At 37.4% G+C, this 12,988-nt stretch overlaps 1 protein-coding gene across 1 annotated transcript in view; it reads right to left on the bottom strand.

The window, feature by feature from the left end:
* The window catches only part of loxl3b (lysyl oxidase-like 3b), a 62,562-nt gene that overhangs the window by 23,832 nt on the left and 25,742 nt on the right, over positions 1-12,988 (bottom strand). The window contains exons 4-7 of the mRNA XM_039008782.1: positions 7,718-7,818; positions 7,431-7,537; positions 7,087-7,267; positions 4,741-4,895 (exon numbers count right to left, since the gene is read on the bottom strand). Coding sequence (XP_038864710.1) covers positions 4,741-4,895; positions 7,087-7,267; positions 7,431-7,537; positions 7,718-7,818 — 544 coding nt within the window. The remainder of the gene's footprint in view (positions 1-4,740; positions 4,896-7,086; positions 7,268-7,430; positions 7,538-7,717; positions 7,819-12,988) is intronic.

The following is a 12,988-nucleotide window of genomic DNA, read 5'->3' as shown; positions in this document are numbered from 1 at the left end:
AATAGAACATAATAGAATAGAATAGAACATAATAGAACAGAACATAATAGAACAGAACATAACATAACAGAATAGAATAGAACATAATAGAATAGAACATAATAGAACAGAACATAATAGAACAGAACATGATAGAACATAATAGAAAGGAATAGAACATAATATAATTGAACAGAACAGAACATAATAGAATAGAATATAACATAATAGAACAGAACAGAACATAATGGAATAGAACATAATAGAATAGAACAGAACATAATAGAACATAACATAATAGAACAGAACATAATAGAACAGAACATAATAGAACATAATAGAAAGGAATAGAACATAATATAATTGAACAGAACAGAACATAATAGAATAGAATAACATAATAGAACAGAACAGAACATAATGGAATAGAACATAATAGAACAGAACATAATAGAATAGAACAGAACATAATAGAACATAACATAATAGAATAGAACATAACATAATAGAACAGAACATAATAGAACAGAACAGAACATAATAGAATAGAACATAATAGAATAGAACAGAACATAATAGAATACAACAGAACAGAACAGAATAGAACAGAACATAATAGAATGGAACAGAACATAACATAATAGAACAGAACATAATAGAACAGAACAGAACATAATGGAATAGAACATAATAGAACAGAACATAATAGAATAGAACATAACATAATAGAACATAATAGAACAGAACAGAACATAATAGAATAGAACATAATATAATATAATATAACATAATAGAACAGAACAGAATATAACATAATAGAATAGAATATAACATAATAGAACAGAACATAATAGAATATAACATAATAGAACAGAACAGAATATAACATAATAGAATAGAATATAACATAATAGAGACGGAACATAATAGAATATAACATAATAGAATAGAATATAACATAATAGAATAGAACATAATAGAATATAACATAATAGAATAGAATATAACATAATAGAATAGAATATAACATAATAGAACAGAACATACTAGAATAGAACATCATAGAATAGATTATAACATAATAGAACAGAACATAATAGAATAGAACAGAATAGAATAGAATATAATAGAATATAACAGAATAGAATAGAATAGAACATAATAGAATAGAACATAATAGAATAGAATATAACATAATAGAACAGAACAGAACATAATAGAACAGAACATAATAGAACAGAACATAACATAATAGAATAGAACATCATAGAATAGATTATAACATAATAGAACAGAACATAATAGAATAGAACAGAATAGAATATTACATAACATAATAGAACAGAACATAATAGAACAGAACATAATAGAATAGAACATAATAGAATAGAATATAACATAATAGAACAGAACATAATAGAACAGAACATAATAGAACAGAACATAACATAATAGAATAGAACAGAACAGAACATAATAGAACAGAATATAACATAATAGAACAGAACATAATAGAACAGAACATAATAGAATACAACAGAACAGAACAGAATAGAACAGAACATAATAGAACAGAACAGAACATAATGGAATAGAACATAATAGAACAGAACATAATAGAATAGAACATAACATAATAGAACATAATAGAACAGAACAGAACATAATAGAATAGAACATAATAGAATATAATATAACATAATATAACAGAACAGAATATAACATAATAGAATAGAATATAACATAATAGAACAGAACATAATAGAATATAACATAATAGAACAGAACAGAATATAACATAATAGAATAGAATATAACATAATAGAACAGAACATAATAGAATATAACATAATAGAATAGAATATAACATAATAGAATAGAACATAATAGAATAGAATATAACATAATAGAATAGAATATAACATAATAGAACAGAACATAATATAACATAATAGAACAGAACAGAACATAATAGAATAGAACAGAAATAGAATAGAACATAATAGAATAGAATATAACATAATAGAACAGAACAGAACATAATAGAACAGAACATAATAGAACAGAACATAATAGAAAAGAACATAATAGAATAGAATATAACATAATAGAACAGAACAGAACATAATAGAACAGAACATAATAGAACAGAACATAACATAATAGAACAGAACATAATAGAACATAATAGAACAGAATAGAACAGAACATAATAGAACAGAACATAATAGAACAGAACATAATAGAACAGAACATTATAGAACAGAACATAATAGAATATAATATAACATAATATAACAGAACAGAATATAACATAATAGAATAGAATATAACATAATAGAACAGAACATAATAGAATATAACATAATAGAACAGAACAGAATATAACATAATAGAATAGAATATAACATAATAGAACAGAACATAATAGAATATAACATAATAGAATAGAATATAACATAATAGAATAGAACATAATAGAATAGAATATAACATAATAGAATAGAATATAACATAATAGAACAGAACATAATATAACATAATAGAACAGAACAGAACATAATAGAATAGAACAGAATAGAATATTACAGAATAGAATATTACATAATAGAATATAACAGAACATAATAGAATAGAACAGAACAGAACATAATAGAACAGAACATAATAGAACAGAACATAATAGAATAGAACATAATAGAATAGAATATAACATAATAGAACAGAACAGAACATAATAGAACAGAACATAATAGAACAGAACATAACATAATAGAACAGAACATAATAGAACATAATAGAACAGAATAGAACAGAACATAATAGAACAGAACATAATAGAACAGAACATAATAGAACAGAACATAATAGAACAGAACATAATAGAACAGAACATAATAGAATAGAACATAATAGAACAGAACATAATAGAACATAATAGAATAGACCAGAACATAATAGAATAGAACAGAACAAAACATAATAGAAAGGAATAGAACATAATAGAACATAACAGAACAAAACATAATAGAAAGGAATAGAACATAATATAATTGAACAGAACATAACATAATAGAACATAATAGAATAGAATATAACATAATAGAACATAACATAATAGAACAGAACATAATAGAATAGAACATAATAGAATAGAACATAATAGAATAGAACAGAACATAATAGAACAGAACATAACATAATAGAACAGAACATAATAGAATAGAACATAATAGAAAATAACATAATAGAACATAATAGAACATAATAGAACAGAACATAATATAACAGAATAGAACAGAAAAGAACAGAATAGAACAGAACATAATAGAACAGAACATAATAGAATAGACCATAATAGAATAGACCATAATAGAATAGACCATAATAGAACAGAACAGAATAGAACATAACAGAACATAATAGAATAGAACAGAACATAATAGAACAGAACATAATAGAACAGAACATAATAGAACAGAACAGAACATAATAGAATAGAACATAATATAACATAATAGAACAGAACAGAACATAATAGAACAGAACAGAACATAATAGAACAGAACATAACATAATAGAACAGAACATAATAGAACAGAATAGAACAGAACATAATAGAACAGAATAGAACATAATAGAATAGAACATAATATAACATAATAGAACAGAACAGAACATAATAGAACAGAATAGAACAGAACATAATAGAACAGAATAGAACATAATAGAATAGAACAGAACATAATAGAATAGAACATAATAGAATAGAACAGAACATAATAGAACAGAACATAATAGAACAGAACATAATAGAACAGAACAGAACAGAATAGAACAGAACATAATAGAACAGAACATAATAGAACAGAACATGATAGAATAGACCATAATAGAATAGACCATAATAGAACAGAACAATAGAACAGAACATGATAGAATAGACCATAATAGAATAGACCATAATAGAACAGAACATAATAGAACAGAACAGAATAGAACATAACAGAACATAATAGAATAGAACAGAACATAATAGAACAGAACAGAACATAATAGAATAGAACAGAACATAATATAACATAATAGAACAGAACAGAACATAATAGAACAGAACATAATAGAACAGAATAGAACATAACATAATAGAATAGAACATAATAGAACAGAATAGAACATAATAGAATAGAACAGAACATAATAGAATAGAACATAATAGAACAGAACATAATAGAACAGAACATAATAGAACAGAACATAATAGAATAGACCATAATAGAATAGACCATAATAGAACAGAACAAAATAGAACAGAACAAAATAGAACAGAACATAATAGAATAGAACATAATAGAATAGAACAGAACATAATAGAAAGGAATAGAACATAATAGAACAGAACATAATAGAATAGAACAGAACATAATAGAAAGGAATAGAACATAATAGAACAGAACACAATAGAATAGAACAGAACATAATAGAAAGGAATAGAACAGAACATAATAGAACAGAACACAATAGAATAGAACATAACAGAACAGAACAGAACAGAACATAATAGAAAGGAATAGAACAGAACATAATAGAACAGAACATAATAGAACAGAACATAATAGAATAGAACAGAACATAATAGAACAGAACACAATAGAACATAACAGAACAGAATAGAACAGAACATAATAGAACAGAACATAATAGAACAGAACATAATAGAACAGAACATAATAGAACAGAGATAAGTAGTTAGTCTCTGACCGATTTCTCCAGGTCCATGTATGGCGTGTTGCACCTCACAGCGGCGTCTTCTACATGCTGGCAGTCCTCTGAGGTTATGTTCTTAAAGCCACAGTTCCACATCGACTTCTCCGTCCCCAGACACTGGACCTCATTCATGTGGATAGGACCCATCCCTAAAGACACACACACCAGTGGCGGTCGCCGACGTTTAAGATGAGGGAGGATATATTTTTTTTAATGAACATGACCTGTCATTCATATTCCAATGTAACAATGTAATATTCAATGTAACAGTGACAGGTTTATGCTCCTACATGAAACTCTAATTGTCCCTGTACCCATCATGAGGTTACCACAACCTAGCCTATGAATGAATGTTTACAACGTAAGTGCACACAAGTCAAGACAATTTAGAGTAATCAAGGTGACAGACAGTGACACATTCAGTAAGGCCTTGCACACTCTTGCCTGATCTAGGGTGTAATCATTAGTCCAACAGTTGCTAACCAGAGTTTCTATTTGACAAATTCAGGTATGTTTTACCCCGTTTCGCTCCGTTTGCTTCCGTTTAAGCAATGAATACACCCCTGATCACTCGCAAACACAGTTCACTTTCATACCAGACACATACAAACAGCTCGTTGTATATATAATTCCTTCTCACATTCATGTACACGCTCTGCTCCTCTCACCTTTTCCATTTTCCCAGTGTAGAACACATCAGCTGTCTGTTACCAGGTGAAAAAAAAAATATATACTACGAAAAAAAATCTCTCTCTCTCTCTCTCTCTCTCTCTCTCTCTCTCTCTCTCTCTCTCTCTCTCTCTCTCTCTCTCTCTCTCTCTCTCTCTCTCTCTCTCTCTCTCTCTCTCTCTCTCTCTCTCTCTCTCTCTCTCTCTCTCTCTCTCTCTCTCTCTCGCTGCAAATGCTCTGATAGGTCGGAGGACGTCCTCCGGAAGTTGTCATAATCACTGTGTAAGTCTATGGAAGGGGGTGAGAACCACGAGCCTCCTAGGTTGTGTATTGAAGTCAATGTACCCAGAGGAGGACGGAAGCTAGCTGTCCTCTGGCTACACCATGGTGCTACCCTACAGAGTGCTGTTGAGGCTACTGTGGACCTTCATTGCAAAATTGTAATCAATTATTTGGTGACGTGAATATATTTAGTATAGTTTTATCTAAAAAGGATAACTTTTTTCATTTTTCACTATTTTTGTTTTTATAAAATTCACTGAGGAGGATGGTCCTCCCCCTCCTCCTCTAAGGAACTTCATCTGAAGTATCTGATCTAACGAACACTCCAAGATCAGCAGAGTCTCGCACCGAAGTGGATTTCTTATCCGAATGAGCGGTGGTGTTGATGCTAAGTGTTCTGATTTCCGTGAGCGTAGTTTCCAAACGTAACAACGATAGTTTGAATCTCTCTGTCTCTCCCTTTCCCTTTCCTTCTGACCCCTCCCCTTTTTATAACCAAGCAGTCATGCTAGTCCACTAGGGACCTGTTTCATTGTATTACGTTTCTAATCAATAATCTATACCGTGTGTGTGTGTGTGTTTATGTATTCGGTGTAATTATTTAGTTGGTTAGTAAATAAATAATTAAGCCAATTTGTGTATTTCTGATTCATCAATAAGGTTAGGGTTCTTGCGGATTCAAGAGGTCTACAACGATCAGAATGAGACTGATGAGGCAATAATTAATAATTGACAGTTATTGATGTAACAGATATCTATATTTATTTAGAGTTTTATTCGTGAGATAGTAACTCGTTTAACAAATTTTCCCGTGGTGCCTCGAATTCCTAATGAGTTAGTTGTTACATGATAAATTTAATCGGGTGACAATTAAACATAGTTAGTTTGATTCGATAATTAACAGTCATCAGATTAATGATCGTCACGTCACGACAGCAGACTGATCGATAATGTCAAAAGCCGCACTGAAGTCTATCAAAACAGCTCCCACAATCTTTTTATCATCAATTTCTCTCAGCCAATCATCAGTAATTTGTGTAAGTGCTGTGCTTGTTGAGTGTCCTTCCCTATAAGTGTGCTGGAAGTTTGTTGTCAATTTGTTTACTGTAAAATAGCATTGTATCTGGTCAAATCTGGATTGTATCTGGACTTTACTATTCTTAGGTAGCAGAATTACTTTAGCTTCCCTCCAGGCCTGAGGACACACACTTTCTAGTAGGCTTGGATTGAAGATGTGGCAAATAGGAGTGACAATATTGTCTGCTATTATCCTCAGTCATTTTCCATCCAAGTGGTCAAACCCCGGTGGCTTGTCACTGTTGATAGACAACAATCATTTTTTCACCTCTTCCACACTTAGAAGATTAAACCAGAGTGCTCAGTCCTCACCTTGTCCCATGCGAGCTCCAGTCAGGGCCTCCTTGGCAGATCCGAAGCCCAGCTCCCTGCACACCACGCTGGCCGACAGCAGGGTCCAACGGTCGTCACACACCGTGCCCCACTCATTGTTCCTCAGTACCTCCACTCTGCCCTCACCCAGCTTGGCACCACCCTTCAGCCTCACCGTGCTCTGATGGGAGAGGAGACACAGCGGAGAGAGGAGACACAGGGGAGAGAGGAGACACAGGGGACGAGACACAAGGGAGAGAGAATCAGAAACTGTAGTTGAAGCTTCAAGTCTATGCCAGTGAGATACAAATGCAGAGGTGTACCCACCCGCCCAGGTACTTTACCGTGGTTTTCAGGTTCTTCTTCAGTCCGTTGTTGTGTACGTACTGTGGTCCCGGTACACAGCTGACCACGGCTGGCATGCCACCCTTACAGGAACCTGTGGCATTACCTACGGAGTCAGATTACACACATAATTACGTAAATACACAGAACTTAACTCACAAATACGCACCAGGATCCATGAATATATGAAACATAGCTCACACATACAGTCTGATCATGGTGCTTGTTCGTGAGGTATGCTCAATATATTTACATCATTCTGAGTCTAATCTCCCTCCATAATTACCCTTGTTGAACTCCAGGGGGCAGGCTGCCAGGTGGACCTCAGTGCCAACACAGGCCACAGAGTGGAAGCGGTACTGGTTCTTCTGACGCTCTGTGTTCAGTCTGGAGGGGGTTGAATGGGGGAGGAGGAGGAGTGGGAGGGAGGTGGAGGAGGAGGAGGGGGTGGAGGAGGGAGAGGAGGAGGAGGAGGGAGGAGGTGGAGGGAGGAGGAGGTGGAGGGAGGTGGAGGAGGAGGAGGAGGTGGAGGAGGGAGAGGAGGAGGAGGAGGAGGTGGAGGGAGGAGGAGGTGGAGGGAGTGGAGGAGGAGGTGATGGAGGAGGAGGAGGTGGAGGGAGGAGGAGGAGGTGGATGAGGGGGAGGAGGAGGAGGTGGATGAGGAGGAGGAGGTGGAGGGAGGAGGAGGGAGGTGGAGGGAGGAGGAGGGGGTGGAGGAGGAGGGAGGAGGTGGATGAGGGGGAGGAGGAGGGGGAGGGAGGTGGAGGAGGAGGAGGGGGTGGAGGAGGGAGAGGAGGAGGAGGAGAGAGGAGGTGGAAGAGGGGGAGGAGGGAGGAGGAGGAGGAGGAGGAGGAGGTATGAGGAGGAGGAGATGGTATGAGGAGGAGGTATGAGGAGGAGGAGGTGGTATGAGGAGGAGGAGGAGGTGGTATGAGGAGGAGGAGGGAGGAGGAGGAGGTGGATGAGGGGGAGGAGGTGGATGAGGAGGTGGAGGGAGGAGGAGGGAGGAGGAGGGGGTGGAGGAGGGAGAGGAGGAGGAGGAGGGAGGAGGTGGATGAGGGGGAGGAGGAGGGGGAGGGAGGTGGAGGAGGAGGAGGAGGAGGTGGAGGAGGGAGAGGAGGAGGAGGAGGTGGAGGAGGTGGAGGAGGAGGAGGTGGATGAGGAGGTGGAGGGAGGAGGAGGGAGGTGGAGGGAGGAGGAGGGGGTGGAGGAGGGAGAGGAGGAGGAGGAGGGAGGAGGTGGATGAGGGGGAGGAGGAGGGGGAGGAGGTGGAGGAGGAGGAGGAGGAGGGGGAGGAGGAGAAGGGGGAGGAGGAGGAGAAGGAGGAGGAGGAGGAGGAGGAGGAGGAGGAGGAGGAGGAGGAGGAGGAGGAGGGGGATGATACAGAAAAGACTGTCTGTAGTCTGAACACAAGGCTGAAGCTCTGAGGAAAAGACCAAATTCCAAATCCAAATTTTTCCTAATTAAAAAGCATTCAAGTTGGAATTTGGAATTGGAATTTCAGTGTACTTCCTGAATTGACTGTCATTTAAATTGAAATGACCCCAACACTGGAGTAAATGAGTGATTTTATATCACTGATACTAAGCTTTTCAGTTCCTTGTTGCACCGGACACAGAGTCTGTTTGACTGTCTGCCAAGTGTACAATGACGCATGTAGATGTTTATCATTTATCCTTGTATAAAAACGATCAACTCCTACATCTTTTTTGTATAAAAACTATGATCTCCTACATCCTTTTCAAAACAATTGCAGCTGTATGGTTGGACGTCAAAACAAGACTTTCACAGAAAACCTGAAGTAACCTTTTGTCTTCGGGACAAAGACTACCTTATTATTTGTGCTCCTACAGCCAAGATACAACCTGGCTTAGTAATGTTTTATGCAGTATCTACCTGTATGTTTTCAACCACACATGAACAGCTGGTTCCCCCTGGACAGAGTTATAGACCTGCTGGTTCCCCTGGACAGAGTTATAGTCCTGCTGGTTCCCCTGGACAGAGTTATAGACCTGCTGGTTCCCCTGGACAGAGTTATAGACCTGCTGGTTCCCCTGGACAGAGTTATAGACCTGCTGGTTCCCCCTGGACAGAGTTATAGACCTGCTGGTTCCCCCTGGACAGAGTTATAGACCTGCTGGTTCCCCCTGGACATAGTTATAGACCTGCTGGTTCCCCTGGACAGAGTTATAGACCTGCTGGTTCCCCTGGACAGAGTTATAGACCTGCTGGTCCCCCTGGACAGAGTTATAGACCTGCTGGTTCCCCTGGACAGAGTTATAGACCTGCTGGTTCCCCCTGGACAGAGTTATAGACCTGCTGGTTCCCCCTGGACAGAGTTATAGACCTGCTGGTTCCCCTGGACAGAGTTATAGACCTGCTGGTCCCCCTGGACAGAGTTATAGACCTGCTGGTTCCCCTGGACAGAGTTATAGACCTGCTGGTCCCCCTGGACAGAGTTATAGACCTGCTGGTCCCCCTGGACAGAGTTATAGACCTGCTGGTTCCCCCTGGACAGAGTTATAGACCTGCTGGTTGACCCTGGACAGAGTTGTAGACCTGCTGGTTCCCCTGGACAGAGTTATAGCCCTGCTGGTTCCCCCTGGACAGAGTTATAGACCTGCTGGTTCCCCTGGACAGAGTTATAGACCTGCTGGTTCCCCTGGACAGAGTTATAGACCTGCTGGTTCCCCCTGGACAGAGTTATAGACCTGCTGGTTCCCCTGGACAGAGTTATAGACCTGCTGGTTCCCCCTGGACAGAGTTATAGACCTGCTGGTTCCCCCTGGACAGAGTTATAGACCTGCTGGTTCCCCTGGACAGAGTTATAGACCTGCTGGTTCCCCCTGGACAGAGTTATAGACCTGCTGGTTCCCCTGGACAGAGTTATAGACCTGCTGGTTCCCCCTGGACAGAGTTATAGACCTGCTGGTTCCCCCTGGACAGAGTTATAGCCCTGCTGGTTTGGGTCAGAAGTAGTGCACTATTAAAGGAATAGGTTGCTATTTGGGACAGACCCTGGTAAGCTGGGAAAGAATCAAAAGTCCCACAGACACACAAAGACAACCATTATTCTTCAGGAGGATATTAAGGGGAAATAGCTGCTTGTGATTTTAGTTTACCTTTTGTTTAACCCAGAGGTGAATGGTTTAGCCCTAGCTTTAGCTTTGGGTGGCAGCCTGAAAAGTAAACATTGGTTAGATGATGATGATGATAAAAGCAATGGGAGAAAATATTAACCAAGTTAGTAACACATGTTACATTATGTTTTTAGTACAACACAAAAACACACCATTCATTTCAGAATGTAACAGAGCATTGTATAAGTTAATAGAAGTTAACAGAGCATTGTAGAAGTTAATAGAAGTTAACAGAGCATTGTAGAAGTTAATAGAAGTTAACAGAGCATTGTAGAAGTTAATAGAAGTTAACAGAGCATTGTAGAAGTTAACAGAGCATTGTATAAGTTAATAGAAGTTAACAGAGCATTGTAGAAGTTAATAGAAGTTAACAGAGCATTGTAGAAGTTAACAGAGCATTGTAGAAGTTAACAGAGCACTGTAGAAGTTAATAGAAGTTAACAGAGCATTGTAGAAGTTAATAGAAGTTAACAGAGCATTGTAGAAGTTAATAGAAGTTAACAGGGCATTGTAGAAGTTAACAGAGCACTGTAGAAGTTAATAGAAGTTAACAGAGCATTGGAGAAGTTAATAGAAGTTAACAGAGCATTGTAGAAGTTAACAGAGCATTGCAGAAGTTAACAGAGCATTGTAGAAGTTAATAGAATTTAACAGAGCATTGTAGAAGTTAATAGAAGTTAACAGAGCATTGTAGAAGTTAATAGAAGTTAACAGAGCATTGTAGAAGTTAATAGAAGTTAACAGAGCATTGCAGAAGTTAATAGAAGTTAACAGAGCATTGTAGAAGTTAATAGAAGTTAACAGAGCATTGTAGAAGTTAACAGAGCATTGCAGAAGTTAACAGAGCATTGTAGAAGTTAATAGAATTTAACAGAGCATTGCAGAAGTTAATAGAAGTTAACAGAGCATTGTAGAAGTTAATAGAAGTTAACAGAGCATTGCAGAAGTTAACAGATCATTGCAGAAGTTAACAGAGCATTGCAGAAGTTAACAGAGCATTGTAGAAGTTAATAGAAGTTAACAGAGCATTGTAGAAGTTAATAGAAGTTAACAGAGCATTGCAGAAGTTAATAGAAGTTAACAGAGCATTGTAGAAGTTAATAGAAGTTAACAGAGCATTGCAGAAGTTAATAGAAGTTAACAGAGCATTGTAGAAGTTAACAGAGCATTGTAGAAGTTAATAGAAGTTAACAGAGCATTGCAGAAGTTAACAGAGCATTGCAGAAGTTAACAGAGCATTGCAGAAGTTAACAGAAGTTAACAGAGCATTGTAGAAGTTAATAGAAGTTAACAGAGCATTGCAGAAGTTAACAGAAGTTAACAGAGCATTGTAGAAGTTAATAGAAGTTAATAGAGCATTGTATAAGTTAATAGAAGTTAACAGAGCATTGTAGAAGTTAATAGAAGGTAACAGAGCATTGTAGAAGTTAATAGAAGTTAATAGAGCATTGTATAAGTTAATAGAAGTTAACAGAGCATTGCAGAAGTTAATAGAAGTTAACAGAGCATTGTAGAAGTTAACAGAGCATTGTATAAGTTAATAGAAGTTAACAGAGCATTGTAGAAGTTAATAGAAGTTAACAGAGCATTGTAGAAGTTAATAGAAGTTAACAGAGCATTGTAGAAGTTAATAGAAGTTAACAGAGCATTGTAGAAGTTAATAGAAGTTAACAGAGCATTGTAGAAGTTAATAGAAGTTAACAGAGCATTGTAGAAGTTAATAGAAGTTAACAGAGCATTGTAGAAGTTAATAGAAGTTAACAGAGCATTGTAGAAGTTAATAGAAGTTAACAGAGCATTGTAGAAGTTAATAGAAGTTAACAGAGCATTGCAGAAGTTAATAGAAGTTAACAGAGCATTGCAGAAGTTAATAGAAGTTAACAGAGCATTGCAGAAGTTAACAGAAGTTAACAGAGCAGCACTTTAGAAGACTATAATGTGATCGCTATGTTATGTTCCACACCCAACAGCATGTCTTATTGGAAACATTATGTTCCACACGTAGTGTCCAAAGCATGGAGGCGCTACCAGGAGACAGGCCAGTACATCAGGAGACGTGGAGGAGGCCATAGGAGGGCAACAACCCAGCAGCAGGACCGCTACCTCCGCCTTTGTGCAAGGAGGAGCACTGCCAGAGCCCTGCAAAATGACCTCCAGCAGGCCACAAATGTGCATGTGTCTGCTCAAACGGTCAGAAACAGACTCCATGAGGGTGGTATGAGGGCCCGACGTCCACAGGTGGGGGTTGTGCTTACAGCCCAACACCGTGCAGGACGTTTGGCATTTGCCAGAGAACAGCAAGATTGGCAAATTCGCCACTGGTGCCCTGTGCTCTTCACAGATGAAAGCAGGTTCATACTGAGCACATGAGCACATGTGACAGACGTGACAGAGTCTGGAGACGCCGTGGAGAACGT

The sequence above is a fragment of the Salvelinus namaycush genome, chromosome 15, assembly GCF_016432855.1.
Source record: "Salvelinus namaycush isolate Seneca chromosome 15, SaNama_1.0, whole genome shotgun sequence".
Classification (NCBI taxonomy): Eukaryota; Metazoa; Chordata; class Actinopteri; order Salmoniformes; family Salmonidae; genus Salvelinus; species Salvelinus namaycush.
Note: the sequence above shows the minus strand (reverse complement) of the source record. Positions and strands in the feature narration are given on the sequence as shown.